The sequence below is a fragment of the Rhinolophus hipposideros genome (genome assembly GCF_964194185.1).
Source record: "Rhinolophus hipposideros genome assembly, chromosome: 8".
Taxonomy (NCBI): domain Eukaryota; kingdom Metazoa; phylum Chordata; class Mammalia; order Chiroptera; family Rhinolophidae; genus Rhinolophus; species Rhinolophus hipposideros.
In genome coordinates, this window is record NC_138054.1 from 24,601,722 (window position 1) to 24,629,391 (window position 27,670).

General features: G+C 38.6%; 1 protein-coding gene and 1 pseudogene across 10 annotated transcripts in view; one reads left to right on the plus strand and one right to left on the minus strand.

Moving 5' to 3' along the window:
• ABCD3 (ATP binding cassette subfamily D member 3) overlaps positions 1-23,721 on the minus strand; it is an 89,218-nt gene extending 65,497 nt beyond the window's left edge. For 2 of the 9 annotated variants that reach the window (XM_081055947.1, XM_081055952.1), the window contains exon 1: positions 7,123-7,154. Coding sequence is in view for 2 of the 9 variants with exons in the window: in XM_081055944.1 (XP_080912070.1) it covers positions 6,606-7,219 (614 nt within the window). In the remaining 7 variants the exon portion in view is untranslated. Of the gene's footprint in view, positions 1-3,871; positions 5,193-5,905; positions 8,354-23,659 lie in introns of those variants that run through there. The other 7 variants (XM_081055949.1, XM_081055950.1, XM_081055944.1 and 4 more) reach the window with 7 other exon arrangements.
• LOC308500703 (lymphokine-activated killer T-cell-originated protein kinase-like) lies at positions 9,559-10,788 on the plus strand (annotated as a pseudogene). The gene has a single exon. The product of its transcript is annotated as a lymphokine-activated killer T-cell-originated protein kinase-like (transcript).
• Positions 23,722-27,670: the final 3,949 nt, after the last annotated feature.

Below are 27,670 nucleotides of genomic sequence, written 5' to 3' on the forward strand. Positions count from 1 at the left end.
AGGCTAATTGACCAAAGTCACAGATTAAGCAAATAGCTGAATTAAAAACTTCAACCCATATAACTCCAAAGACCATGTTTTATACTATGCCATGTTTTATACTATACTATGCTAAGCTGCTTCCACACTAAAGTTCAAGTTGCTACATATAAAAATACATTCTTGCAAACTGAAACAATTTTGCAACACTATTTTAACCTCTAAAGTAGTCAAAAAAAACCCCAAAAGTTAAACACCCTTTAATGACGATTAGAGAATTAAGTTAGCATTCATTCATAGTATTCTATGGCACATATCTTGAGAAATAATTATGTGTAGTTTGTGCAGCTCAGAATGTTCACACACTTTCCACAAAGGAAGTTCATAATCTTTCATTCATTAATACTACCTTTGGCAATTAATTACAAGAAAATAATTCATCACAGACAGATGTGTTCACTTGCAAAAATATGTAGCATCATCTATAAAAATTACAGAAGCTATCTAGATGCTCAACATTTAAGGGTAAAATAAATTATGATAACAGTCATACAAAAGAGTACTTATGTATTTCTCTAAAAGCATACTTATGAAGTTCATGAATCAATATAGGGAAAATGTTATGCTTTAAATGAAAATAGCAAAACATGCCCATCATAACTATGTAAAAAATATATACATATAAATAAGGAATAAAAGGTAATAAAAATAAAACAATGTGTGTTATGGTGATGACATTGTGGATGATTTTTAATTTTTTAAAATTACCTTTAATGCTTCTACTCTACTGTTAACTGTCAAAAGCAGGTTCAAAAATAATAATGATACCATTTTTATAAATTTCTGAGACTTGTTTTCCCCATGAATATATAAAAGGAGTCAGCTCCTAAAGAGCTCATAATATACTTAAGGAGACATTCATTTGTAGCAAGAAAAAATTGTTATTTAAAACAACAGTAGCCATAGCCCTAAGGAACGAACATCTCACAGTGAAGACTCATTCAACAAACATTTTTTGACAGCCTACTCCAGTTCTAGCCACAGTTCTAGCTGCTGGGGCTATAGCAATGAACAAAACAGACAAAAATTCCTGCCTTCATGAAACTTAAATTCTAGCAGCAGAGACATATAATAAATAAGATAAATATGCAAAATAAATAGCACATTTGATAGTGAGAAGTGCTAAGAAGAAAAGTAAAGCCAGGAAAGCGGGCAGAGTATGTCTGCAGAGGATGCTATTTTAAACTGAGTGGCAATGGAAGGTCTCACTGCGAGGTAGCTGATAAAAGATTGAAAAGGGGAAGGGAGTAAGCAGTGTGGCTATCTGGGGAAAGAGCATTGCAGGCAGAGGAACAGTAAGTGCAAAAGCCTTGGAACAAAGTACCTGGCCAATGACGCTGACATGCCAAAAACTGAGAAGTGTGATTAATTAAACAGTGTGTACCCAGTTCCCCCCCACTACCCCTCCACCCCCGCAGACCACCACAGCTACACAGTTCTGAGAATATTGCTCTGGACCCGACCTGCATCAGGTGATTTCAGTACACAGCTGCTTTACACACACACACACACGCCCCTGGCAAATCCTTTAAGTCTTTCTTCACCTATGGTTGCTTAAGTATCTCCTTTTATTCTGAGGATCCAAATGCGGTCAGGGCCAGCCCCTAAGAGACCTACTCATGGTTTATCCTAAGGGTCTCATGCAGCTCCAGCCCTCACCTGACTGAAGCCTGTACTTTGCAAAACATTCAGTGGGCCCGTGACATTGATAAAAGTGAAGCCAGCCCCTTCTGCAGCTTGATTTGAAAGCAGATCTCAGGAAGGAAAGTATGCAGGAAAGTTGTCGAGACTTTAGTGGGGAGAGAGTGCATGGAGCAAAAGCTAGAGCTATGAGAACATCCAAGGAGCACAGAAAAGACCCAGCTGCAGGGTTGCAGAGCTGAGGCTCAGGGAAAAACAGTCAACAAATTTCCAACAGTGGGAGTATCTAAGGAACTTATAAATAAGAGAAAGTCTCCATTTTAAGCTGTTGACTATGCTGCTATATAATCCCTGCCACTACTCCCAAATTTTCAATAAAACTTTACTACAAATATCTGCTTTGTGACTGATACTTTACAGGAATCAGGGCAGACACTAAAAAGACAGGCTCAAGAGACAAGATATGAGAGGGAGCTAAAATAGAGCAGAAGCAAAGAAGTGAAGTAAGGTGTGTCTAAGGAAATACAAGCTCCCTGAAACTCCGCTAAAATAGTTGGGGGAGAAAACTGTTCCCGTCATCTATAGATCGGGGCTTTGAAAAGGATGGAAGATAACCCCATGAGCTGGTGGCCTTGGCTACACCCTGATGGCTGACAGCTAGATCACACCCAGTTAAGCAATAAATAAAACAAGAAAGGTACCTAAATTCATGCTGCAGAAGGTTAAAAACGGGGATCATCATTTAGATGATCGAGAGTTGTTAAGTAACTTCATGGCAGGGGTGAACCTGACCTAACCCTTCAAGGATAAAAGTTGAAGAAAAATATCCCAGGTATGGCTAATGTCATGAATAAAGCTCCAAAGCCAGGAATGAGTGTGGCCTGTTCAAAGAACAGTGCAGAAACTGGCCTATTTGGAACAGAGAGTCCTTACTGGCAGGCAGTGGCATAAAAGATTAGCCAGGTAAGGTGAAACCAGATGGAGGAAGGCCCTGAAATCCAGGATGAGAAATCTGAACTTTGACAAGCATTCATGGGAAGGGAAAGAAACTGCTTTGTTTGGTTTCTGGTCTGGGTTTTTTTACGATCATAAAATACTTTGGCAGTGTACACTGGTGCTTTTCCCTACCTTCTAAAATTGGCCCACTGATTTCTCACTATCCAGCTCATGTTATACACCCTCAGGTACACCACTAGGGCTTCTATGAAGATAATGTTTCTACTCGTTGTTTGGACTGGTCCCACATCTCCAACTGCCTGTCAATTACCCTTACAAGTTCTTCAACTATCCTACATCGTTTGTCCACCCTATAAACACTTGCTGTCTCTCCCATGCCATGTGCAAACTAGGAGTCCAAAGATGACTCAGATCATGTCCTTAAGAAACTCAGAGTCTGATGCAGAAAATGAACTAATACAATACAGAGAGGTAACTAACCACTAGAGTAGAGGAAAGCTTAGAGTATCATGAAAGCTGAGGACATCAGTTTGGAGATCAGGAAAAGACAGAAAAAACATAAAAGAAAATGTTGAATGAACTGAGACTTGAAGGAAAATAAGCATCAAAGGCTAGGGAGAAGAGCTGAGGGTGGCAGCGATTACCATCAGACTGGGCAGAGCCTGTCACACTCAGAGGCTGTTAATTCCATGTGGCTGGATGGGTGGAGAGGTAGTAGTAAAGGATTGTATCATGGACACCATTTGCTCATGCTAAGAATTTTGTATTTTAGAATAGCTGAAAGATTTTAATGAAGGAATAACATGATCATATTTGCAATCCTTAAAAAGTGCTCTGATGGCAGCGGAAGATGGATTGAAAGGGCACCACAAAGCTTTTCTTCCTGTCATAAAATGCAACAAAAGTCCCATAAAGGCTGCCATAACATTCAGTTTATCTCCAGTTATCCATTCCTGCACCCCCTTTCCAGGTTTAGCTCACAACCTTCACAAAGCTTTCCCTAACTCTTCCCAAACACATTATTCTTTTCTTTCTCAGAACTTCTAATACATATTTGTCTGTACACTGCATTCCGTCATCACCTTACAGTTTTAATTAATTTACATTTAAATTTCTTCTAACAAGTATGTAAGCTCCCTGAAAAAAAAAATCGTATATTTTTTGAATGTTTGTGTAATACACACACACACACACACACACACACACACACACCTCTTCATCCCACAGCACCTACCATAGTAATACAACATTCTGAAACAGCTACTTCCTTTGATCTGAATACATCGTCTCCTTTATCCATGAGTGAAGATTCCATTATCCCCCATAAATAAAAAACAAAATAAGACATATTAGGCAAAACTAAGGTGAAAAAGTTAATACAGTGATGATAGGAAATGAACACAAGGGAACTTTCTGAGCAGATGAAAATGTTCTAATTCATGATAGGGGATGAGCTACCCTGTTATACCCATTTATTTAAAATAAATATAACTAAGATTTGTATAATTCAATATATACAAATTTTACCTAAAAACCTGTAAAAATAAGAGGTGGGGATCAAGGAGCTACATATAAAGCAAGAGTGGCAGGATGGTAATGGTACTTCTTGGGTAAAGTGTATAGGGAGTTCATTATATTATTCTGCTTTGTATATGTGTGAAAATTTCCATAATAAAAAGTCATACAGATAATTGAACTAGATGAAAAAAAATTGCATTAACAAAACTAAAAATACAGAACATTACTCATTCTCCTAATGTTTGAAATAACGTGACATTGTAAGTTTTAAAGTGGTTTTTACCAGCTCTATTACCTATCTGAGTATAAGGAAAGTCTTGTAAGACAAACTTACTGTTAACAGCATGGGCAAAAAAGGCAGAGCAGCCAACAGGTTCCTTAATTAAGCACCAGATAACAAAATTAATTAGCCCTGTTACCAAAGATACCCAAAAAGCAATAAAATAGAAAGTTAGAATTTTCTAATCTTCAAACTGTGATGCCAAAGATCGTGACTAAAATATTGATAAGATTTTGGAAGTATAGCATCTACAAAGATAAACTTACACCACTCTTAACAGTTTTAAAATAATTCAATCATTGATCTCAGTGATTTAAACTTTATCGTCTCTTAATTTGCATTGTCCTCCCAATGCAATCTCCCAAGAGATTTTAAAGCATTTTACAACAGACACTTAAATTACTGTAAGACAGATTCTGTTATACTGTTGTGTGACTACTGCTATTATTTCCCCTTAGATTATGTTTAAAACTTTCCTTACTCAATAATCTATGGTTTTGTAAATCGGTAGCTACCTTAGCTGTGACATGAAGAGTTTCTAGGATGCTGATAATGTTCTTACGTAGGTGCACGTCTGAGAGCTGATTACACAGATGAGTGCTATTTGTGAAAATTCTTCAAGCTCTACACCTACATGTACTTTTCTATGTGTAAGTAATACTCCAATAAATCCAAGTGGTGTTTTTTTTAAATCATAAAAGTAAGCCAGACCTTTAAAGGCTGGACCTTTAAGGGCTGTCCTCCAATCCCCTTCCCCATACCAAGCTGTGCTATGCATTGAAACACTTCTCTGCAAAAATGTAATTCAAAGCTGTTTTATAGCATTTAATGTTTTCTGTTGACATATTCTCAGACAACAAATAACTTCCATTTGAAATTGGGGGCTCAGAAAGCATACATTCGAATAATAAAATATGCTTATATTTTCTAGAATTAATCATTGTAAAGGCAAACTGAATACAAGAAAAGTGAATGGATACAGTATTCTCGGGCCAAAGATACAAGTCCTTTTCAACTTTGTTAGACGGATTTAGGTAGGAAGAGAAAGACCATCACTTCAGACTTTAGTAAGATAAAGAAGATAGGTTAGGAAAGGAAGGCCACTTGTCAGTGTTTTAATCCAAAGTCCACTGCTAATGAGATATTTTAGGTAAATAAAAAACAGAAGGCAACAGTATCTGCTCAGAGATGAATGAAATAAAATACATGAAAGCGGTATACCAAGTTAATATGAAACATCCAATGACTGGCAGGAATGATTGGGAAGTAACTTCATTTACTTGCTGAAGGCAAGTTGTCTCCCAGCAAATAAAACAAAGTGTTATGTCTATGATCTGTGATCCTGCAACAGGAACTCAATTCTCTCTCTTCCTTCCTCTAATTTTATAATCTCTCAAAGTTAAATCTAAGCAGTACAGTTCTCTCAAGGGGAAGCAGCGGGGTATAATCACAAAGGATCCTGGTCCTCACCTAAAACACAATGTGACCTTCCACCTGCAGTGCCGGGGAAAGGAATCTTGCTCTCCAAACATCAGGAAACCGATTCCGCCTTTGCAGATGAAACGCCAGGGCGTTTACTAACCGATTCCAAGGGGACACCACTTTTAGAAGGCAATTTTGCCAAGTGGATTCAGGGTAGTTCCTACGAACCACCCTCGCGACTTTCAACAGCCAACTACGAGGGGATCGTGCCAAATCTCATCCAAGTGACTTAGACAACAAGCCTCCAGCCCGGCGAGTCCAATCCCCGTTCTCAATCGCACACACATGTTCACAAAGCAAATCCAAGATCTTCAGGAGATGAGATGGCAAAACTAGAACACACCCCGAAAGTTGATACAGAGAGGAGGTGGTTGGGGGAGGCAGGGGCGCGACAGCCTCGGAGCGGACGCACGGCTTTGCTAGTGGGCGCAAAGGAGAGATTCCCGGTCCACGGGGCAGAGAAAGGGGCTGGCCAGGCCCGCGGGGGCGCAGGGGCCACGGGGGACGCCGGCGCCGCGGGCACACGGGACACCGTGACATTGGAGCTTGGCAGCAGCCGCAGCCAGCTCTAGCCTCGCTTGACCCGGCGGGGCCAAGGGACCCGTCCGCCGGGCGCCAGGGAGGGAGGGAGAGGGCGCGGGAAGCGCCCGCTCGGCCGGGAACGCAGCGCGGGCACGGGCTTTCTTACCCTTGCAGGCCGAGGGCGCGGCGCCGCCTATGGAGCAGGCAGAGCAGCAGGAACCCGGCCCCCGCCAGCGAGGAGTTTCGCGCCGTCAAGTACTTGCTGAAGGCCGCCATGGCACAGCCTGCGCGAGCCGGGAGAGGGGACGCGGCCGTGCGTGCCTCAGTGTGGGAAGCGCGGGGGAGACTGGGAGGAGAGGAGTGCGCAGCGGGAGGGCGTTGCCGTGCGCGCAGCACCGCCCCCTGCGCGCGCCGCCGCGCCGTCCGCGCGCCGGAGCCCACCTCGGACTTTGACTCGGCGGGAGCGCGCGACGGCGAAAACGGAGGCCGGCGCAGGCGCGGGCGCTCTCTGCGCACGCGCACATCCCTGCGGGCGCCCGGGGACGCGAGCCGAGACGCCGGGGCACCGCGCTTGGCTCCTCCGCGCTCCTCCGGGCCTGGCGGCTGCCCCTGCCTCACCCCCCACTCCCACCTCCGCGCACACACACCCAGGCTTTCACAAGAACCGGAAAAGCGGGCCTGACCTGCGCCGGAGACTGAGTGGGACCTGCCTCTCCACCCCCGGCGAAGGGCCGTTACCACCCTCTTAAAGGAGCCCGGGGAGAAGGGGAAGGGCCCCATCGGAGGGTGTTTGCCTAAAACTGAGGCTCTGTCGTCCCTTAGACCCAAGCTGCAGTGGGGGACTCCGGAAAGGTGTGCGAGATGTGCGGAGAAGGACTACACATCGAGAAGCTTTTTCCAAGCCAGTGTCGTCCACACCGTGGGCTGTAACTTCTAGGGGATCGTGAAATCAGTTTGGTAGATGGAGGCCACCATTTTTTGGTTTTTTTTAATGAACTCGGGAAGAATAGAACGCGATAGAAAACCCTCAGGCTGTGTCACGTGTCAAGGAGTTGTTTTGAAATTTGTATCCCCGTATTTTGCGTCTGTGTGCTGCAAGTCGTGACTTACAATGGACTTATGTGGCTCTGATCAAAAAGTTTGAGAACCAGTGCTCTTTGCCAAGGGACATTCAGAAGTCACAATCTTGCATTGTGTTAAAACTGGCCGTCCTCCCGGAATGTGAAGTCCCGACAGGCCAGGCATTCTTCCCCCTGGCCCTCGCGGGGCAGAAATCCTTACCCTGGCCTCCGACTGCGACGGGTCAGGGAACTTAGTGAGTCCCCGCCTTCCGCTGACGAGGCTGGAGCAAAGCAAGTGTGTCGATCCGAACACAGAACCTTGTATAATATGTACACTTATTTAAACGGCCTGTGTGTTAAAGTAGCCCACAAAATGGTGGTTTCCTAGGTGGTCGTGTTTTTTGGGTGTTTTTTTCCTAATACAAATTGGTAGTTGCCTAATACCGGTGAGAATCACAAGGACCAGATACAGTAGTGTTGGGGGGGGGGGGTTCTAAATTTTGCTAAAGTGCAACGTCTACTAAGTTCTCCATTTGCCATGTAGACATTTCATGACTTCGTTTAACAATTGGGTGATTAGGTATGCCTGGAACAGAGGCTACAAGACGAAAAGATCATAATGCCTGTTCTCCAGAGGCTAGTGGAGCGAAAACACATGAGGAAAAAAAATTATGAATGCGGTAAATGCCACACTGGAGGTATGAACAAGGCACAATGACAGCACAAAACAAAAAATGCTTAGTTTTACAGCTGTATGCGATGTCAGAGGGGTAGTATATTGGGGGTTGGGGGTTATCACTTTGTGAGGGGTATAAATGAGAAATGTCTAACTATTACATTGTTTTGTACACCTGAAACTAATAATAATAATAATAAAGAAAAAAACAAATCATCTACAGAATGGCTACTCACTTGCCATCTCTTCTAGTAGATACAGGGAGTTTAAACTTTTCTGCCATTACCGTTTCTGCAATCCACATGGCATTATGTCTGAGGGCATTCTAACTTCTGGTGTGTCAAATAATGCTCAATTAATATGCTACAGTGGTTGTGGGATAAGAGGTTCATTAAATGGTGTCTGGTATCTGCTCAGTGTCTAAGTCACAAGTTCATAAATTAAAATACAATTTTTAACTAGAAAAAAAATGCTTAGTTTTATCTAGGGCTTTCAATTAAGGCATGACACAAAAGATGATTTTGTAGCTGAATCCTAGATGACCAGAAAGGTCACTCAGGAAGACAAGATGGAAAATTACTAATTCACTAATAAATTGCATAGGAATATAAAAATGTTAGGAACCTTGGGAGAAAGTGACTGAATTATCTTGGAGTTTGTAAATGAAGGAACAGCATGCAAAATTAGTCCAAACTGTAATCTATTTAGGAAATATATTCCAGAGGAAAGATATATTTAGGAAGTAAATTATAGTTCAGAGGAAAGACAAATATGACTCATTGGGCAAGATATTCTAAAAGGTACCCTTGTTCAAGAAGCATGGGTGATTCCAAAATAAATGAAATTGTTAGTGGCAGTGTGTAGGATGGAGGAAGGAGGAAACATCGAGCACAGAGACCAATCTGAGCACTCTTGAAATAATCTAAGTAAAAGGTTGTCAACATCTGAGTCAGGGCAGCACAGAGCAAACAGGAAGGAAAGGACTCCGGATTCAAGTTGGATGAGGATGGATGAGATTGTTATTTAATGGGAAGGAAAATTTTAAATTGACTCAGGTTTCCTGGTTGAGTGCCCGAGAGGATGATGATATTTACCTGATGTAAGCTCTGCCTACTTCTTTGAATATCTTAGCACTCCTCCCCTCTAGTAGATGTATTCTACCTCTGCCCAGGAGACAAGAGCACACTGTTATTCCCCTCTGTTGTCTTCCCGTGAATATGCTATTCCTTCTACCTGAAATATCAATACCTTCCTGCCCTAAAATCCTCACTCCAAACTTAGCTCATGCTTTAAAATGAGGCATTGATATATTCAAGTCTCAACAATTGTTGCCAAGTGCCGGTGTTAGCCTGCAGGGCATGGAGGCAGCCACAGGGTCTAGTTAGGGGTCTCTTGGGACCAGATTTCAAGATGGCCTTGGCCTAGACCTCTCATCAGTCCAGGCTTTTCCTACTTGGAGTGTGACTCCACTGTGCCACATGGCTCAGGACTTAGAGTGATTATTACAATGGAAGAAATCAATAATTTCAAGATACTGACCAAATTATTTGAAAAAAAGAAATCTACATTGTGTTCAGCTCCATGTTGTAGATATTCCTGCCTCTCCGTTTATGCAGAAGCTCGGCTTTGGCTCAGTGGTAAATGTCTACCTTATGAAATGATCTCCAAGAGGCTCATCTCATTCTCCTTGGACTGTGAAAAGATTAATTCTAAATGTAATGGTCATTATCAAAGTATGTGTCAGAAGGTACTCACAGATGACACTAAGATTTTGAAAAACCTCCATCTTCCAAACATGGTAGGTTATTGTGCTTTCACTGAAGTCTTGCTATGGAATACAAGGGTGATAAGTCCCTGAAAAACTTAATGGGGAACAAAATAAAGACAGCCGAGGTCTTTTTCCAATAGCCATAATTTTAAAAGTTGTTTTGAATATAGCAAGAAAGTTAAAGTACACCAAGAAAAGAAACTGCTTCATGGAGATATAAAGTCTTCCAATGTTGTAATTAAAGGTGATTTTGAAATCATTAAAATCTGTAATGTGGGAATCTCTCTCACCAGTGGATGAAAATATGACTGTGACGGACCCTGAGGCCTGTTATATTGGCCTGAGCCTTGGAAACCCAACGAAGCTTTGAAGGAGAATGGTGGTATTATTACTGACAAGGCAGACATATTTGTCTTTGGCCTTACTCTGTGGGAAATGATGACTTCAGTATTACACACATTACTCTTTCAGATGATGATGATGAAACATAAGCATACTATGCAGCTTTGGGAACTAGGCCACCTGTTAATATGGAAAAACTGGATGAAATGTATCAGAAAGTAATTGAACTCTGGTCTGTATACACTAACACAGATCCTAAAGATTGTCCTTCTGTGCACGTTGTTGAAGCTTTGGAAATAGATGTCCAGCGATCACTTCATATTCATGACTACCTGAGCTTCGAGTATGGTTCATGTATATAACTCTTCTGTTTACTGTAATACATTTATATAGCTACTATGATAATCCATAATTATTAGACTTTTTGAAAGTGGCCTATTTTAGGAGCATAGTAACATATGAGCAACTCTTTCTATCATAAAGGTATTTCATGTATACTTACGGTGAGCATTTGAGATTGTAGTGGGTTTTCTATAAAGTTTAAGAAACTATGTTCGGTTTAAGAAACAAATATTTGAATTTGTTCATGCAGATTTAAAATACTAGCAATAAACTGCCTAAACTCATGTCTAATGTTAATTTGGGTAAAGTTACCATTTTAATGATCTTTCTCAAATATTTTCTCTTTTAATAAATATATTGAAATTAGTATTTTGTGCGATACAAAATGTTTACATTCGCTTATCTTTTAAAACATTATTGCTTTAAATAAATAAATAAATAAATAAATAAATAAATAAATAAATAAAAAATGCCAACTATAATTTTATATATATAATGTGATGGCTCGGTGTGAGGTCGGAGGGATAGTGGATGGGGGGACGGGGGTTCACAGTGTGAGGGATATAAATGATGAACGTCTAAGTATTACCTTGTCTTGTACACCTGAAACTAATAAATTAAAATAAAATTTAAAAATAAATAAATAAATAAATAAAACATTATTGCTGTCTTGGCTCTCCCCAGATCTTTTGGATTTTGCTTTCATTTATTACATGTATTCTCTGAACTGAGATCCTTTTTCTAAAATTTTTTAGTTACTAAACTGTATCTTAAGCATTTCACAGTTCTGGTGTAGAAATAATAAAACTCTAATAGGATGATACAGGATAAAAGACACTTCAGTTATCCAAAAGAAAAAAAAAAAAAGGAGGCGTTTATAGCTTCTTACTCCAAACAGTCTTTTCTGACCACTTCCCCCTTCATGGCCCCTGCCAAGTTAATCACTTCCTCCTTTGAACTACTTTGTTTCATATATAATTCTATTTAATGTATAGTAGGGTACCTGGGGAGACACTTCTTAGAGAAACTGCCAATCATTTCTCTGACAAGGTAAACATCTCTGGGTGACAAGGTAAGTCACCCAGAACAGATCGTCTTTGCTTAGAAAAGAGTCATTTGAGAAGCTCCTCCTACTGATACAAATGGAAAGAGACTTAGGTACCCATTGCACCCGGAAAAGTGTGTAACAGAACATTCTGACAAGACCGTTCCTCCAAATAGCCCTACTTAGCCCAAACCAGTACTGGGAAAGTTTGCCCAGGAGAGCCTCCTGGGAGGAAAAAGATTGAAATCTCAACCTCTTTCTTTTTGAGGTTCAACATTCTTAGAAATTCTCTGCTAAACTGAAATAGTCCTGTTTTACTAGCACAGGGTCCTAATGAGAAACACTTCAGGAGGAATAGCGGGTTGGGGCTGATGAACTGCAGTTGTTGAACAATAGAGTCTCATGGCCACAAAGAGAGCTGGTTCCAGCATAGTACACGGCTAAGCCGTGCAGGCATCCCAATCCAGTCACCCAGAACCACCCATATTTTGGGGGAGCAATGTCCAAGCATAGAGAAACCTTGGGAGTCCATGCTTCAGCCACTCTACACCCTGTTCATCAGGGATATCATGGCAGGGGAACAAGGATGTTTGGGATTGAGGAGAGCCAGCTTGCAATGGCAATACTAGCTAGCAGCCACAGATTTTTAGTAACCAAAAAGCCAGTCAACAAATGGCTGGAAGCCTCAGTTCCGTCTCTTACCTGCAATTACGTCTAATAACTTCTCTGGGCTGAATTAGCTCCCATGGTTTTTCGTGAGTTAAGTGAGAGAGACAGCCTCCAGATAAGATACTGGATTTCCTAATCAAGACCTACACTGAACAATTAATTAGAAAAATAAATTCTATGAAATGATATGTGACTTTTACCCCAAACTGATGAGCCGGTCATACTAATTATTAGGTTGGTGCAAAAGTAGTTGCAGGTTTTGCAATTATTTTTGACCTTTTAAACCACAATTACTTTTGTGCCACCCTAATAAAAATATATGTACGCACAATTGTGCTTCTTTATATTAGGTACATTCTCAGGCCCTGTACCATGCTGGCATATAGCAGGCACTCAGTAAATGTTTGTTAAACTAAACAAATTAATTTTGCAGTTCTAAGAGGAATGGCCACTGGAAAGGCCCAGCAGGTAGTCAGAAAATTCTATTTCTTAGAAAGAACTAAGATCTAGTTCTTAGGAAAAAGAATTAGTACTAAACATTTATTCACATGAAAATATTTATCAATGACTATGTGCCACGAACTGGGGCCAGTGGTGAAAAAAACAGAACAGTCTTCACAATAGTCTATTAGGAGGACAGTTATTAATATTAATCAAATAATCAAATAATTAAAATTCCAAATATAATAAGAGTTTCAAATACACACTTAGAAAAAAATATATACAATGTAGAGGTCTTCTGTATACAAAATAGATGAATCTTGGGAACTGAATGAGAATTTAAAAGAAAAATAAGCAGTTGAATGTGGAATATAGTTCTATGAAACACCTACATGTGAGGGATGGAGGAAGGAAAAGAAGCCAGGAGAGTCAGAATGATTACAAAGGTAATATGAGAACCTGGAGGCATGAGGATAATAGAGGTCAAGATGGAAGAGAGTTTCTAGAAGATATAGGAATGTTGCTTCAGGTTATCAGTATTAGAAATATATTCCTTTGTGAAGCTTTTACTATACTACTTTTCCTCCTCATTGGTGTCACCAATGCACCCTGTTCAGATTTCTGTCATAGCTTCTTTAATGCTTATCTGTTCAAATGGCAGTAGCCAACACAAGGAAAGGAGCCAAGTCTTATTCTTCTGTAATCCTGCGTCACCTGAAAAAAAAATAAAAAAGAAAAGAATTGTATCCATACTCCAAACAGAGTAAAAAGAATAATTTCTAAATTGCTCAAAAACTAAATAAAAATCAAAATAAAATTTAAAGAAACCATAGAACTACTAGAAGAAAACATAAAAGAATTCTTTACGAAATTAAAATCCAGAAGCCATAGAAGAAAAATATTGATGTTTGGCTAATTAAAAATAATTTCTTCATGGAAAAAAAAAAAAACAACACTATAAATAGAGCAGAATGAAAACTACAGGGAAAAAAATGTACTTCATTTCACAAGCAAGTGGATCATTTTCCTAAGAGTACCTTCAAATCAGTAAGAAAAAGGTCACAAACTGAATAGAAAAATGGGTAAAAAATATGAAGTATAGTTCACAGAATAAATACTTAAAATGACTCTTAAACATAATAAAAGATGCTTTTTATCACACATAATAAGTGATACATAACAAAATGACACTAAGATACAATTTTCACTTACCAAATTGGCAAAGATCCCAAACTTTGATATTAAATAGGTAATAATTTATTAATATTTCTGAGAAGCAGGTAAATTTGTATGAACTGCAAAACAATTGGTCAATAGCTTGAAAATACTTACAAATGCACTTACCCTCTCACCCGATAATTCACTTCAGGGGATTGATTTTGTAAATGTACTCTTCACACATAAGTGAAATGTCATTGACATCATGCATGTTTCTTTGTAAAAGTAAAGAATTGGAGGCATTATTTAATTTCTATCAGTGGTTAACTAAATGTAATGGAATATTATATATCTATTATATTAAAAGAATGAAGCAATTCTGTATATACTAATATGGAATGATCTCCAAATATCATGTAAAGTAGGAAAAAGCCCGGAATGGATTAGTATGTAAAGTGTGCTACCATTCATAAAAGAGTAGAGCGGGGAGTAATGTATACTTATTTGCTTATAGATGAATATAATATCTTTGGAAAGGTATTTAATAAGTTGATAATATTGACTGATTGCAGGCAGGGTAACTTAAGTGGGTGGGGGGGGTGAGAGGCAGGAAGAAAACTTTGCACCAAAAAAATGTGTACCTTTTTAAATTTTTAACTATGTGAATATATCATCTATTACATTTAAGAACTTTTTTTAATGAGGGGAAATTCACATATCTATTTTAATGTCAACAATTCAGTGGCATTTAGTACATTGACAATGTTGTGCAACTACCACCTCTCCCTAGATCTAAAACATTTTCATCACCTCAAAAGAAAACCCCTTTGAAGGTTTGGTAGAATTCACTGGTGAAGCCATCTGGTCCAGGACTTTTGATTTTGGGAAGGTTTTTGATGACTGATTCAATTTCATTACTGGTGATCAGCCTGTTAAGATTTTCCAGTTCTTCATGATTCAGCCTTGGAAGGCTATATGTTTCTAAGAACTTGTCCATTTCTTCTAAGTTATTAAATTTGGTGGCATATAGTCCTTCATAGTATTCTTGGATAATCCTTTGTATTTCTGTGGTGTCCGTGATAACTTCCCCTTTTTCATTTCTGATTTTGTTAATTAGTGTCTTCTCTCTTTTTATCTTAGTGAGTCTAGCCAAGGGTTTGTCAATTTTGTTAATCTTTTCAAAGAACCAGCTCTTTGTCACATTAATTTTTTCTATTGTCTTTTTGTTCTCTATTTCATTTAGTTCTGCTCTGATTTTTGTTATTTCCTTTCTTCTGCTGACCTTGGGTTTCGCTTGTTCTTCTTTTTCTAGTTTTTTAAGGTGTAACATGAGGTTATTTATTTGGGATTTTTCTTGTTTCTTGAGATGGGCCTGTAATGATATAAATTTCCCTCTTAAAACTGCTTTCGCGGCATCCCAAAAATTTTGGTAGGATGTATTTTCATTGTCATTTGTTTCTATGTATCTTTTGAGCTCTCCTCTAATTTCTTCTTTGACCCAGTCGTTCTTTAAAAGTATGTTGTTTAATCTCCATGTATTTGTGTTTTTTCCTGATCAATAAGACAAATAGTAACAAGTGTTGGAGAGGCTGTGGAGAAAAAGGAACCCTCATACAGTGTTGGTGGGAATGCAGACTGGTGCAGCCGTTATGGAAGGCAGTGTGGAGGTTTCTCAAGAAATTACGAATAGAATTACCATATGACCCAGCAATCGCTCTACTGGGTATCTACCCAAAAAATCTGAAAGCATTTCTCTACAGAGACACGTGTACTCCAATGTTCATTGCAGCTTTGTTTACGGTGGCCAAGACATGGAAACAACCAAAATGTCCTTCAATAGATGAATGGATAAAGAAATTGTGGTATATATACACAATGGAATACTATTCCGCGTTAAGGAAAGATGATATAGGAGCATTTGTGACAACATGGATGGATCGTGAGAGTATAATGCTAAGTGAAATAAGTCAGACAGACAGAGAACCCTATGATTTCACTGATATGTGGTATATAAACCAAAAAGAACAAGACAAACAAATGAGAAAGAAAAACTCATAGACACAGACAATAATTTAGTGGTTACCAGAGGATAAGGGGGTGGGGGGTGGGTGATGAGGGTAAAGGGGATCAAATATATGGTGATGGAAGGAGAACTGACTCTGAGTGGTGAACACACAATGGGATTTATAGACGATATAATACAGAATTGTACACCTGAAATCTATGTAAATTTACTAACAATTGTCACCCCAATAAATTTAATAAGAAAAAACAAACCCATAGTCACTAAGCAGTTACTCCCCACCGTCCACCTCCCCCCTGCCCCTGACAATCACTGATCTGCTTTCTGTCTCAATGAATTAATCTATTCCAGATTTTTCATATAAATCTAATCATACCATATGTGACATTTTGTGGCTTCTTTCACACAGTATCATGTTTTCAAGGTTCATCTACATTGTAGCATTTATCTATACTTCATTCCTTTTTACTCATATGGTTGAAAAATATTACATTGTATGGGTAGACACATTTCATTTATCCACTCATCAGCTAATGGACATTTAGGTTTCCACCTCTTCTTGGCTATTGTGAATAGTGCTGTAATGAATATGCATGTATGAGTATTTGCTTGAGTAACTGTTTTCAATTTTTTTAGGTATATACCTAGGAATAGAATTACTGGAACATGTGGCAATTCTATGTTTGAATATTTTGAGGAGCTACCAAACTGTTCTTCACAGCAGTTGAACCATTTTATATTCCCACCAGGAATGAATGAAGGTTCCAATTCTCCACATTCTCACCAACAGCTGTTTTTGTTTGTTTTTATTATAGCCATCCTAGCGCGTATGAATTAGTATATCATTGTGGTAACGATTTGCATTTTCCTAATGACTAACAATGTTGAGTATCTTTTCATGTTCTTGTTGGCCATTTCTGTATCTTCTTTGGAGAAATGTCTGTTCAAGTTCTTTGCCCTTTTAAAAATTGGGTTGTCTTTTTGTTGTGAGTTTTAAGACTTCTTTATATATTCTGTATACCTGACCCTTATCAGATATATGATTTGTAAATAGTTCCTCCCATTCTGAAGATTCTCTTTTCACTTTCTTGACATGTCCCTTAATACATGCAAGTTTTTAATTTTGATCAAATACAATTTATCTACTTTTTTCTTTTTGCTGTGCTTTTGATGGCTTATCTAAGGATCCATTGCAAAAACCAAGGTCATAAAGATTTCCCCCGTTTTATTCTAAGTGTTTTATAGTTTTAGCTCTTACATTTAGATCTTTGATCCATTTTGAGTTAATGTTTGTGTATGGAATAAGTAGTAATCTCATTTCCTTTTTTTGCATGTGGATATCCAGTTTTCCCAGAACTACTTGTGTGCCTATTGTATTATTTTAAATAAAATTTAAATATAAAACAAATAGATACGCTTAGTCTCCTTGGGATTTCCTCCTTTCGTGGCGCATCACGGTTCGGGGGTCTAATTCATCAATAAGGCATTGTAGAGGCCCTTCTATTTATCAGTCATCTGTCTGCACTAGCTGTCACTAAAGCGTTACTGTCTCGGACAACACAGTTCCTTCCATGTTAGGAGATCTTGGGTGAGGTTGGGATCTTCTGATACTAGCTGAGCTGGTATACTATGTAACTAAAAAATCCCCTCTCTTTTCCAGTTTTTCCAGTTGCTGGCAGGATCTTTTTATTCTCCTCACAGTCTCAGTTTAAGCTTTGACTATCAAAAGTCACGAGGCCTTCCTACCACATCCACCTGAGGCAATGAAGCATAGAGCTCGCTCTCTGAATGGGAGAAGGGAAAGGGAAAACTATGCGGGGAAAACATAAACTGATATCTCAAGAAATTATCATGCTACACACGTATTGGGAACCTACCTACAAAAAATTCAAAAGTAAGATGATATACAACCTCATGAAATTAACAACATATACACTACTACAGGCTAGAGAGTTACAAGGAGGCAAGTTTCTGACTATATTTCTACATGTACTTTTACATTTATGTTCATTTCAGTTCTCTCTCTCATCTACTGTGCCCCATGGTTGCATGCTCAGCTCCAATCATTTCTAAGCAAATCCTGATTTAAATAGTAGGTACAGTCTGATCCCCTGACCAGCAGGCTTAATGCTCAGTCACCCACCTGTACATGGGCTGCAGTCAACCAGACATAGCTCCTGGGCCTCAGTCAAGCTTCTTCTGACTCATTAGTCAGCCCCAAATCACCATCCCCCTCTTTAGAACTAAAATGCTGCCCTGACCCGAGCTGGGATTGAACACTTTGCCGAGCCTCGTCAGGCCATCTTCTCAGAAATAGAACTGTGCCCAATAACTTGTCCAGCTTGGGATCCTGCTCCTTAGTCCCCTCGTATGACAATTGGTCATACGAGGGGACTAAGGATTCTTAGTCCACTGTGTGCTGATTCTTGGATTCTTGGATTCTTGACCACTGTGTGCTACACACCACATTAGAATCTTAAAAGACTGCTAAAGTTTGGTGTGTCAGAAAAACCGTAATAATGCCAGAAAGTTTTGAAATAAAAGAGATATAAAAAGGCCAATGGAGTCTTTATTATTTTCATTTATATATATATTTTAAACTGCAGTGAGTGTGTAGGTTCACCAACATAGCTAGACATTATAGTGATAAATTTTGAGATAAGAAAAATGTAAATTGGCTTCTAATCAATATATGGACCTAAATTAATTCATAGTATATTGCTTCAGTTTTCTGTTATCAAATGTATCAAAGATCTATCAGTGATTAATGTTTAGGGACAAAAGACTGAAATGAAAAACAGGTAAAATTATAAGGTGATTTATGATTTTGTGTAAAAATGACCATAGGCATAAGAGCCTTAGGAGTCACAAAAAGGAGCAAAGTAATATGAGTGAAATTAGCATGAGGGAATGTTCCCTGTTCTCTGAATGTTCCTCTTACAGAATTTTATCCTTACACAATGATTGCAATATTTCTTTTAATCTCTCTGACACTATGAATGATAGTTTTTTATTTTTAAGTTATCTTCTCCCTATATAGTCTTTTTCATCCAAGTTGTTATTTCTATCATGCCTTTATCTTCCACGTAAGAGCTTCTCCTTAAATGTCTGATAACCCTTGATTGTGTGCTCATGATCTTTGAGTGCGTGGAACAATTTTTAAAACCTAAAAATTAGCAATGATTAAAAAGAAAAATACCACCAACATTCATGTATTGTACTTTATTCAACTGACTTAGTTTACTTTATTTATATCTTAGTATCTATTCTTACATTTATTTTGTTTCTATTTTGTGAAACAGGTCTGAGAAGATGATTGCTTAAATCATAATGATAACTTTGAGGCTGGAAGTTAGAAAAAGAGAAGAAGATTTTAAAGCTGCAATGGCCCTTTATATCTAGACCCATGACCTTACTTACAGATGAAAAAACTGAGTTAGGAAGAGGTAAAGTGATTTGGTGATGTGAAATACTCTGTGACCAATTAGTGCCAGAATCAGTATAACCTTTCTTATTCTATCATTTGTTTCTATACTTTTCCACTTCCTTCCTCTATAATATAGTTACAGAAAGACAGACAGACCCATTCAGAGTAGTAATTTAAGATTTTTCTTGCATTTTATTTGAAATTGCAAAATAATGGAAACTAACGAAAAATTCAAACATAGGACATTGAAAAGTCTTTGGTACAGGCACACAATGAATTCCATGCAGCTATAAAAAAATAATAGAGGGCCGGTTCGGTGGCTCAGGTGGTTGGAGCTCCATGCTCCTAACTCCGAAGGCTGCCGGTTCAATTCCCACATGGGCCAGTGGGCTTTCAACTACAAGGTTGCTGGTTCAACTCCTTGAGTCCCCCAAGGGATGGTGGGCTCTGCCCCCTGCAACTAAGATTGAATACGGCACCTTGAGCTGAGCTGCTGCTGAGTTCCCTGACGGCTCAGTTGGTTGGAGCACGTTCTCTCAACCATAGAGTTTGCCGGTTCGACTCCCGCAAGGGATGGTGGGCTGCGCCCCCTGCAACTAGAAAACGGCAACTGGACCTGGAGCTGAGCTGCGCCCCCCACAACTAAGACTGAAAGGACAACAACTTGAAGCTGAACGGCACCCTCCACAACTAAGATTGAAAGGACAACAACTTGCCTTGGAAAAAAGGCCTGGAAGTACACACTGTTCCACAATAAAGTCCTGTTCCCCGTCCCCAATAAAACCTTTAAAAAATAAAAAAATAAAAAATAATAGAGAAGATCTCCATGAACAGAAATGAAGCAATTTCAGGAAGAACCATTAAGTTAAAAAAAAAAAAAAGCACAAGAGCTTACATACAATGCTACCTTTTGTGTACAAAGAAGGGAAAATAAGGATACATACATATATTTGCTTATCTTTTAAAAAGAAACACTAAAGGAGAAAACAGATACTAAAATTGGTGGCATCTTACCTCCACCCTTCCAGGTTCTTTTGGCTGGTCTAATAATGAAATCTACGTGAGACAGATTAACAAGAGAAAATAACCAAATTTAATTATATATGAATGCATAGGAGTTGCACATACATGAGAGGGTCTGAGACAAGTGTGATATATATGATGTTCTGAGCTAAGGACGTGGTGAGGCACCTTGGGGCTTCAGAGGGGAGGAAGGTCATTTGCAGGACAATAAGAGTAGATGATCAATAGTAGTTTTCCTTTCCATATAGGTAGGTCAAAATCTTTGTCTCTGATTACCTCTTACTATGGGCAAGGCCCCTAATTTAAATTCTTCTAAATTGTTAAGGGGTGAGGGCGGGGCTGGAGTTTCTCTTGAGCCCGCAGAGTCATGGTTGCCTGTAACTCAAAATAATCTGCATACCACAGAGGCACATCTTGGGGTGACTCGTCCTGGACCCGTACATACATGTAGATTTTTATATGTGTGTATTACGTTGATGTATTTCTTAATTCTGTCCACTGAAAGGGCCAAGAAGCAAAGGTACTTTGGTAGCAATGATCACACAATTACACCTAGTCCCTTGATCTTGACCGTTAGCACCATCCTTCACTAAGACAAACCAGGACTCCTCAAAAAAAACCCACAAACAAACAAAAAAAACAAACAAACAAACAAAACACGTTAATTCCATAGATGGAGCAGGGTAAGGATAAGATGAACCCAGAACATATAGTTATGCCAGAAAATAAGAAAATTATTTTTAAAACGATGGGGATGTGTCACAAGAACACAACGGCCATCTAGAAGAGATTCTGACCAAAAAAGTGGAATAATTTGTGCACCAAAATGAGTACGGTAATGAATTATAAGCCATTGAAGAAATAGAAATTAATGAGTTCATACCTATAATAAATAAATAAATAATAGTGCAGAAGACAGGGTTCTTAATTACAGTTGAATGCTGATAAATGTGGAGGAATATGCCAGTGGAAAATTATCACTTTACAACAATCATAGTAAAGATTGAATCATGCAAAAATTACCAATAGATGCTAAATCTAGGAGGAAATTTTGATAAGAAACAGGATATTTTCATAATCCTACGTTATCTCCCCATAGACCACCTATTAGTTACAACAGAGAAAAAAATAGTAATTTTCCAGTGAATAAAATAGACAACATCTTGACTATCTGATCTAAATTAACATCACTAGTGTGGGACGGTGGACATCTCGTGCCTCGAAATGAGCTACTCAGAGAAAGATAACAACTCCTATGCAGCATTCTGGTCTGGAAGGCACAATGTGAATCTAATCATGAGGAAACATCAGAATACCCTAAACAGAGGAGCTTTTTTAAAAAAGAAAGGGGGTACTGTATTTGTCAAAAATATCAATGTTGTAAAGACAAAGTAAGGCTTTAGAAACATTCCAGATTAAAGGAGGCTAAAGAGAGGTGACAATTAAAAGCAATAGCTAACCCTAAACTGGGTTTCATATTGGGGGGTGGGGAGTAGGGGCTTTGTTAAGGACATTATTGGTCAATAGTTGGGTCAATAACTGAAAAAATTGGGATATGATTGGTAGACAGTTATAATGATGTTAAATTCACTGAAATTGGAGTTGCTGGTTGACTCACCCGGTTAGAGTGCAGGGCTCATAACACCAAAGTCGCCTGTTCGATTCCCACATAGCCCAGTGAGCTGTGTTCTCCACAATTAGATTGAAAAAAAAAAATGACCTAACTTGGAGATGATGGGTCCTGGAAAAACACACCGTTCCCCGATACTCACCAATAGAAATTAGAAAAAAAAAATTCACTGAAATTGATGATTATACTGTAATTATATTAGAGAATATCCATATTCTAAGAAATATGTACTAAACTTTTAGAGTGAAGGGCCGTAATTTTAGAGTAAAGAGCCTTCAAATGGTTCACAGGAAAACACACATACATATACATATAAAGAGATAACACACACAAATGACGAAGCAAAGCTTAAATATTTACAACAGATAAATCTGGATAAAGGGTACATGAGTGTTTTGTGCTACTTTAATTTTTGTAACTTTCTGTAAGCTTGACATTATTTCAGAATAAGAAGTTTTTTAAGAAGGGAAAAATTAAAGACTAATTTAGGAATATCCATAGCAACTTTATTCCTAACAGCCTAAAACTGGAAACCTCAGTGCCCATCAACAAGAAAGTGATTAAAGAGATTGTGGTATATCCATACAATGGAATACCGCTCAGCAATACAAAGGAAGAACTACTGGTAAGTACAGCAATTAGATGAATCTCAGATATGTTGAGTGAAAGAGGCCTGTGTTGGGAGCACACACACAAACTTAATTACTTAGTTCAATGAATGTGAAGTGCAAGAATAGGCAAAAAGAAAAATTCATGATAGAAGTCAGAAAGTGATTGCATTTGGAAGTGGAGTAAAATTACATGGAAGATAGCATGAGGTAACTTTCTGGCGTGATAAAAATTTTCTATATTTTGTTTGGGGTGGTGGTTTTACGGTATTAACTAAAGTCAAAACTCATCAAACTGAACACTGAAGATCTGTGCCTTGTATGGTATGAAGTTATAACTCCAATTAAATGAATGAATAAATGAATGAATGAATAAACAAACAAGCTAATTATTTTCTTAATAAGGGAGATTTCTTAAAGTAAATTCAGGTTGAAAGAAGTTGCATCCACTTAAGCATTCCTGGAATTTATCCCCGTGTTAATACCATCCTGAAAGAGCCCTGTGGTTTTAAAAACATGAAAGGGAAGTAATTAATCTTAAGAAGACCTGGGATATCTGAAAACATTGGAAGGGAAATAATTTATCTTAACCTTTGTTCAAATAACATTTAGAATATTTAAAATGCCCGTGGGGTGTACAGTTAATGTCAAAACATAACTAACCAGTTTGTAATCCAGAAAAATGCATGTATTCCTAGGCTTGAAAGGATTCCTAAATTTTGCTGCTTGGGGTTTTGTTTCAAAAATGCAAAGAGTGGCACATCTCCACAGACTTGAAACCTGTTTGGCACCATTCTGTGCTGGGCGTGTTGTCCTGGCCCGCCCACACTGGGCACCAACCAGGGCTGTGACTACACGTTAGTAAGTTCTACCCAGTTCAGACATCTATCTTTAAGAGTAGATGGAGTTCATTTTATTCAAGCGATAAAAGGATTAGTTCAGAAAAACTAAATTGCACAACGGAATAAAGTAAGTTTAAATATCTGTGCAGTATTTCAAGTACTCACAGCCTTAATCATAGTAGAGTTTTAGAGCTGCAGCAGCTCCTCTCCTCTGGATGCTGGCGAAGCCTTCAGCCAGGTTTCCTGTTCCATTGATGTCCTGTTCCTGTCCTGTGGCAGCTCCGCGTCTTTGCACAGGCTGGCACGGTGAGTTCTTTCCCACATCTTTTGCTTCTGAGTGCCACACTGGCTTATTTGGAGTGGGGGCGGGGAGGAGGTCTCTTTAGTTCCTCAGAGTTCAGTTTCAAGGGCATAGATTTTATCAATGCTTCTTTTATCGTTCTAGAATATTGTGCTTCTAATTGCTACTGCTCAAATCTTTGCAAAACAGGGATTTCCACAAGACAACCTCTGCTGCCTTCTCTTTGCGAGCTGCTCTACAAATGCCTACCAAAACTCTGCTGCAGCCAGAGGGAAAAGGTTTTATATAGACTTCCAAGGCATAGCAAGAAAAATAAAAATCTGGGTGGAGGCCCTCCCCCAACACACCAGTGCTGCTTTATCTACAGCTACTACAGCAGGGGAGGTCAAAGCAGTCTACTTATCACCTCGTGGGTGTTTTACAAGTTATCCATTTTACACTCACCCATATTTGGGTTGAGATTGATCTGAGTACATGTCGTTGAACAAAATCACCAGGAAGTGGAAAGAACAATGGACTGGGAGTCTTGAATCTGAGCTCCACCTCAATTTTAATCATAAATAACTGTGTGAACTTAATGTCCGAGTCTCAGCTTTCTTATATGTGAAGTAAACCATTAGCTACGGGGCGACACTTCCAGATTTAAAGGCCTGAGACTGGGCCAGACAAGAACACACCAACAGAGATAAAAAGAACCACAGAAGGAGACACGTCCTCATATATTGACACACGCAAACAACTGAGGAAGAATTGTTTTTCATAGTATTCCTTTCTTTACTGTTAAACAAAAATGTACATGTATTACTTTTATACATTTTTAAAATACCAACAATTATAAAATAGAAGTTTTGGACAAGTTGATTCCTCAGATGCTTTATTACTTAAAAATGTTTAGTATTGAAAATGTTTCCACAATGTGTTAGGGTAGAGGGAAGGAATTCACTACAACGGGGCCACACAAGGGAATTTTATGGTGATGAAATTGCTCTATGTGGCACTGTGGTGGTAAACCCATGACTATGCATTTTTAAAATCCACTGAATATTACAAAAAGCAAACGTAACTGCATGTTATTTTAAAAATTGTATCATAACATTCGTTAATAAAATTCTATAGTTTGCAAGTGTGCTATTCTATAATACATTATCTGTATATTGCACTGTGTATTCACCACCAGTCAAATCACCTTATTTTGTGTGTGTGTGTTTTATTTATTTTTTATTTTTTTTTAATTAAATTTATTGGGGTGACAATTGTTAGTAAATGTACATAGATTTCAGGTGTACAATTCTGTATTACATTGTCTATAAATCCCATTGTGTGTTCACCACCCAGAGTCAGTTCTCCTTCCATCACCATATATTTGATCCCCTTTACCCTCATCACCCACCCCCCCACCCCCTTACCCTCTGGTAACCACTAAATTATTGTCTGTGTCTATGAGTTTTTGTTTCTCATTTGTTTGTCTTGTTCTTTTTGGTTTATATACCACATATCAGTGAAATCATAGGGTTTTCTGCTTTTTCTGTCTGACTTATTTCACTTAGCATTATACTCTCAAGATCCATCCATGTTGTCACAAATGCTCCTATATCATCTTTCCTTAACGCCGAATAGTATTCCATTGTGTATATGTACCACAACTTCTTTATCCATTCATCTATTGAAGGACATTTTGGTTGTTTCCATGTCTTGGCCACCGTAAACAAAGCTGCAATGAACATTGGAGTACACGTGTCTCTATAGACAAATCACCTTTTGTCACCACATATTTGACCCCATTTACCCTTTTCTACCTCCTCCCACACTCCTTTTCCCTCTGGTAACCACTATACTATTGTCTGTGGCTATGAGTTTTTGTTTGTTTGTCTTGTTTGTTTGTTGCTTTCAGTTTTATATCCCATGTATGAGTGAAATTATATGGTTTGTGACTTTTTCTGTCTGACTTACTTTGCGTAGCATAATATTCTCAAGATCCATCCATGTTTTCACAAATACTAATATTTCATCTTTTCTTATGGCAGAGTAATATTCCACGTGCCACATCTTTATCCAATCGTCTATCAAAGGACACTTCAGTTGTTTCCATGTCTTGGCCACTGTGAATAATGCTGCAATGAACATAGGGAATATACAAGGTCTGACAATAAAGTTCACAAACTTATTGCAATGATGTTGCAAACCTTTTTTGATATCAGAAGGATTATTCATTATGAATTTGTCCCAACGGACAAATAGTTAACCAAGGTTACTATTTGGAAGTGCTGAAAAGGCTGCGTGAGAAAGACGACCTGAACTTTTCGCCAACTCATGACCAGCACACGTAACCACGCACACATACAGAAGCAGTTTCTGTCTCCCTACACTCTTCCAGGACCAAACTTCTGTCTGGCTCTGTCCTGTGCAGGACTGAAACTTGGCAGAGGCAAGGCAGGTGGGATGGTGACTGGGAATTCTTCTACCACAAAGGATGTGGTTTGCTGCTCTTGCGTCGGCTAGCTAGTGATCCTGAGATAAATCTGTCTCCCTAAGAAGTCTTCCTTGATTCTGCATTTGGTAGGGTCCCCTGTTGTGTGCTGTGATAATACCCTACAGTTCTCCACAGCATGTTTTACTGTAATGTTTAATTAGCCATTTAATCAATTTATCTGAACTCTGCCTTCCTCACTTCTACCTAAGGTCCATAAAGACAAGGATTTTCTTTTTCTTTCTTTTTTTTTTTTAACATCATATCTCCAGTTTTCAGGACAATACTTGGCACATAATAATGCTCAATAGTTGTTGACTAATAGGGTGCCACATGACCATTGGTCTGCTCCCTGTCTAGTATGTAATCAATGCTGGAAGAAGCTAGTCTACTCAGCCTTCTGTAATGTTCTCAGGTGTGAGTATATTCAACCACTACTTGTATTTTACATGTATGAATATATATATTATATATGTATTTAACCACCACCTGTATTTATGAATATGTATGAATATATATGTATTCAACCACTCTCTGTATTTTAGAATCATTTTTATGATATTTAATGCCTGAGAAATTTTTTATCCTGACAGAAAAAAACATATATATGTCTTTCTTTAATCTCCTTGTCATCCTTCTTCTCTTTCTCTCTATCTTTTCCTCCTCTTCTTTCTCTTCCACTGTACTCTTTCTCTTTCTGAATAAGTGTGTATTTAACATCTCTTATGTGCCAGAGATTGTGCTAAGCATTCTATTCTTTGAGTTCTTTAGACAAGAATTTTATAACAATCTACAATAGGGCTTTTCCAAACAGACTTCTCAAAAAAGGGCATAAATCTCTATAAAAAACAAATTTGCTTTGTTTTTAGATTTTAGGAGAGAGTGCAGATTTTTATCACTTTGATTAAAAAAATGGTCCTCTCCTATGTGAGGAGATGATCCTCTTCCGCTGTACTCTCGTTTCTGGAGAGTGTCTGTACGGAATGCAAACATAGGTACAATCACATGGCTTCTTGTGATTAATGGGGTAGCTGACCCTATAACCAGTGGTCATTTCAATCTGAGATGGCTAGAATGCTTCAAAAATTAAAACAAAACATCAAGCGGGATAGACGAGGGTTATGCTACAGTAATAAACAACTCCCAAATCTCACTGGCTTAAAACAGTAAATATAATTTCTTGCTCATGTCATGTATTTTTGTTGACCTGCTGTGGGCACTGTTCTGCAGCATCCTTACACAAGGACTCAGGCGGAGGGAAATTCCACCATCTGGTACTTTGCAGGCCACCGTGGCACGGGGAAGGATACATATCAAATTATTCACTGGCTTTTAAATACTTCTACCTGGAACTAACACCCATCATTTCCATTCATATTGGATAAAGCCATGGTTGACTTCAAGGGGA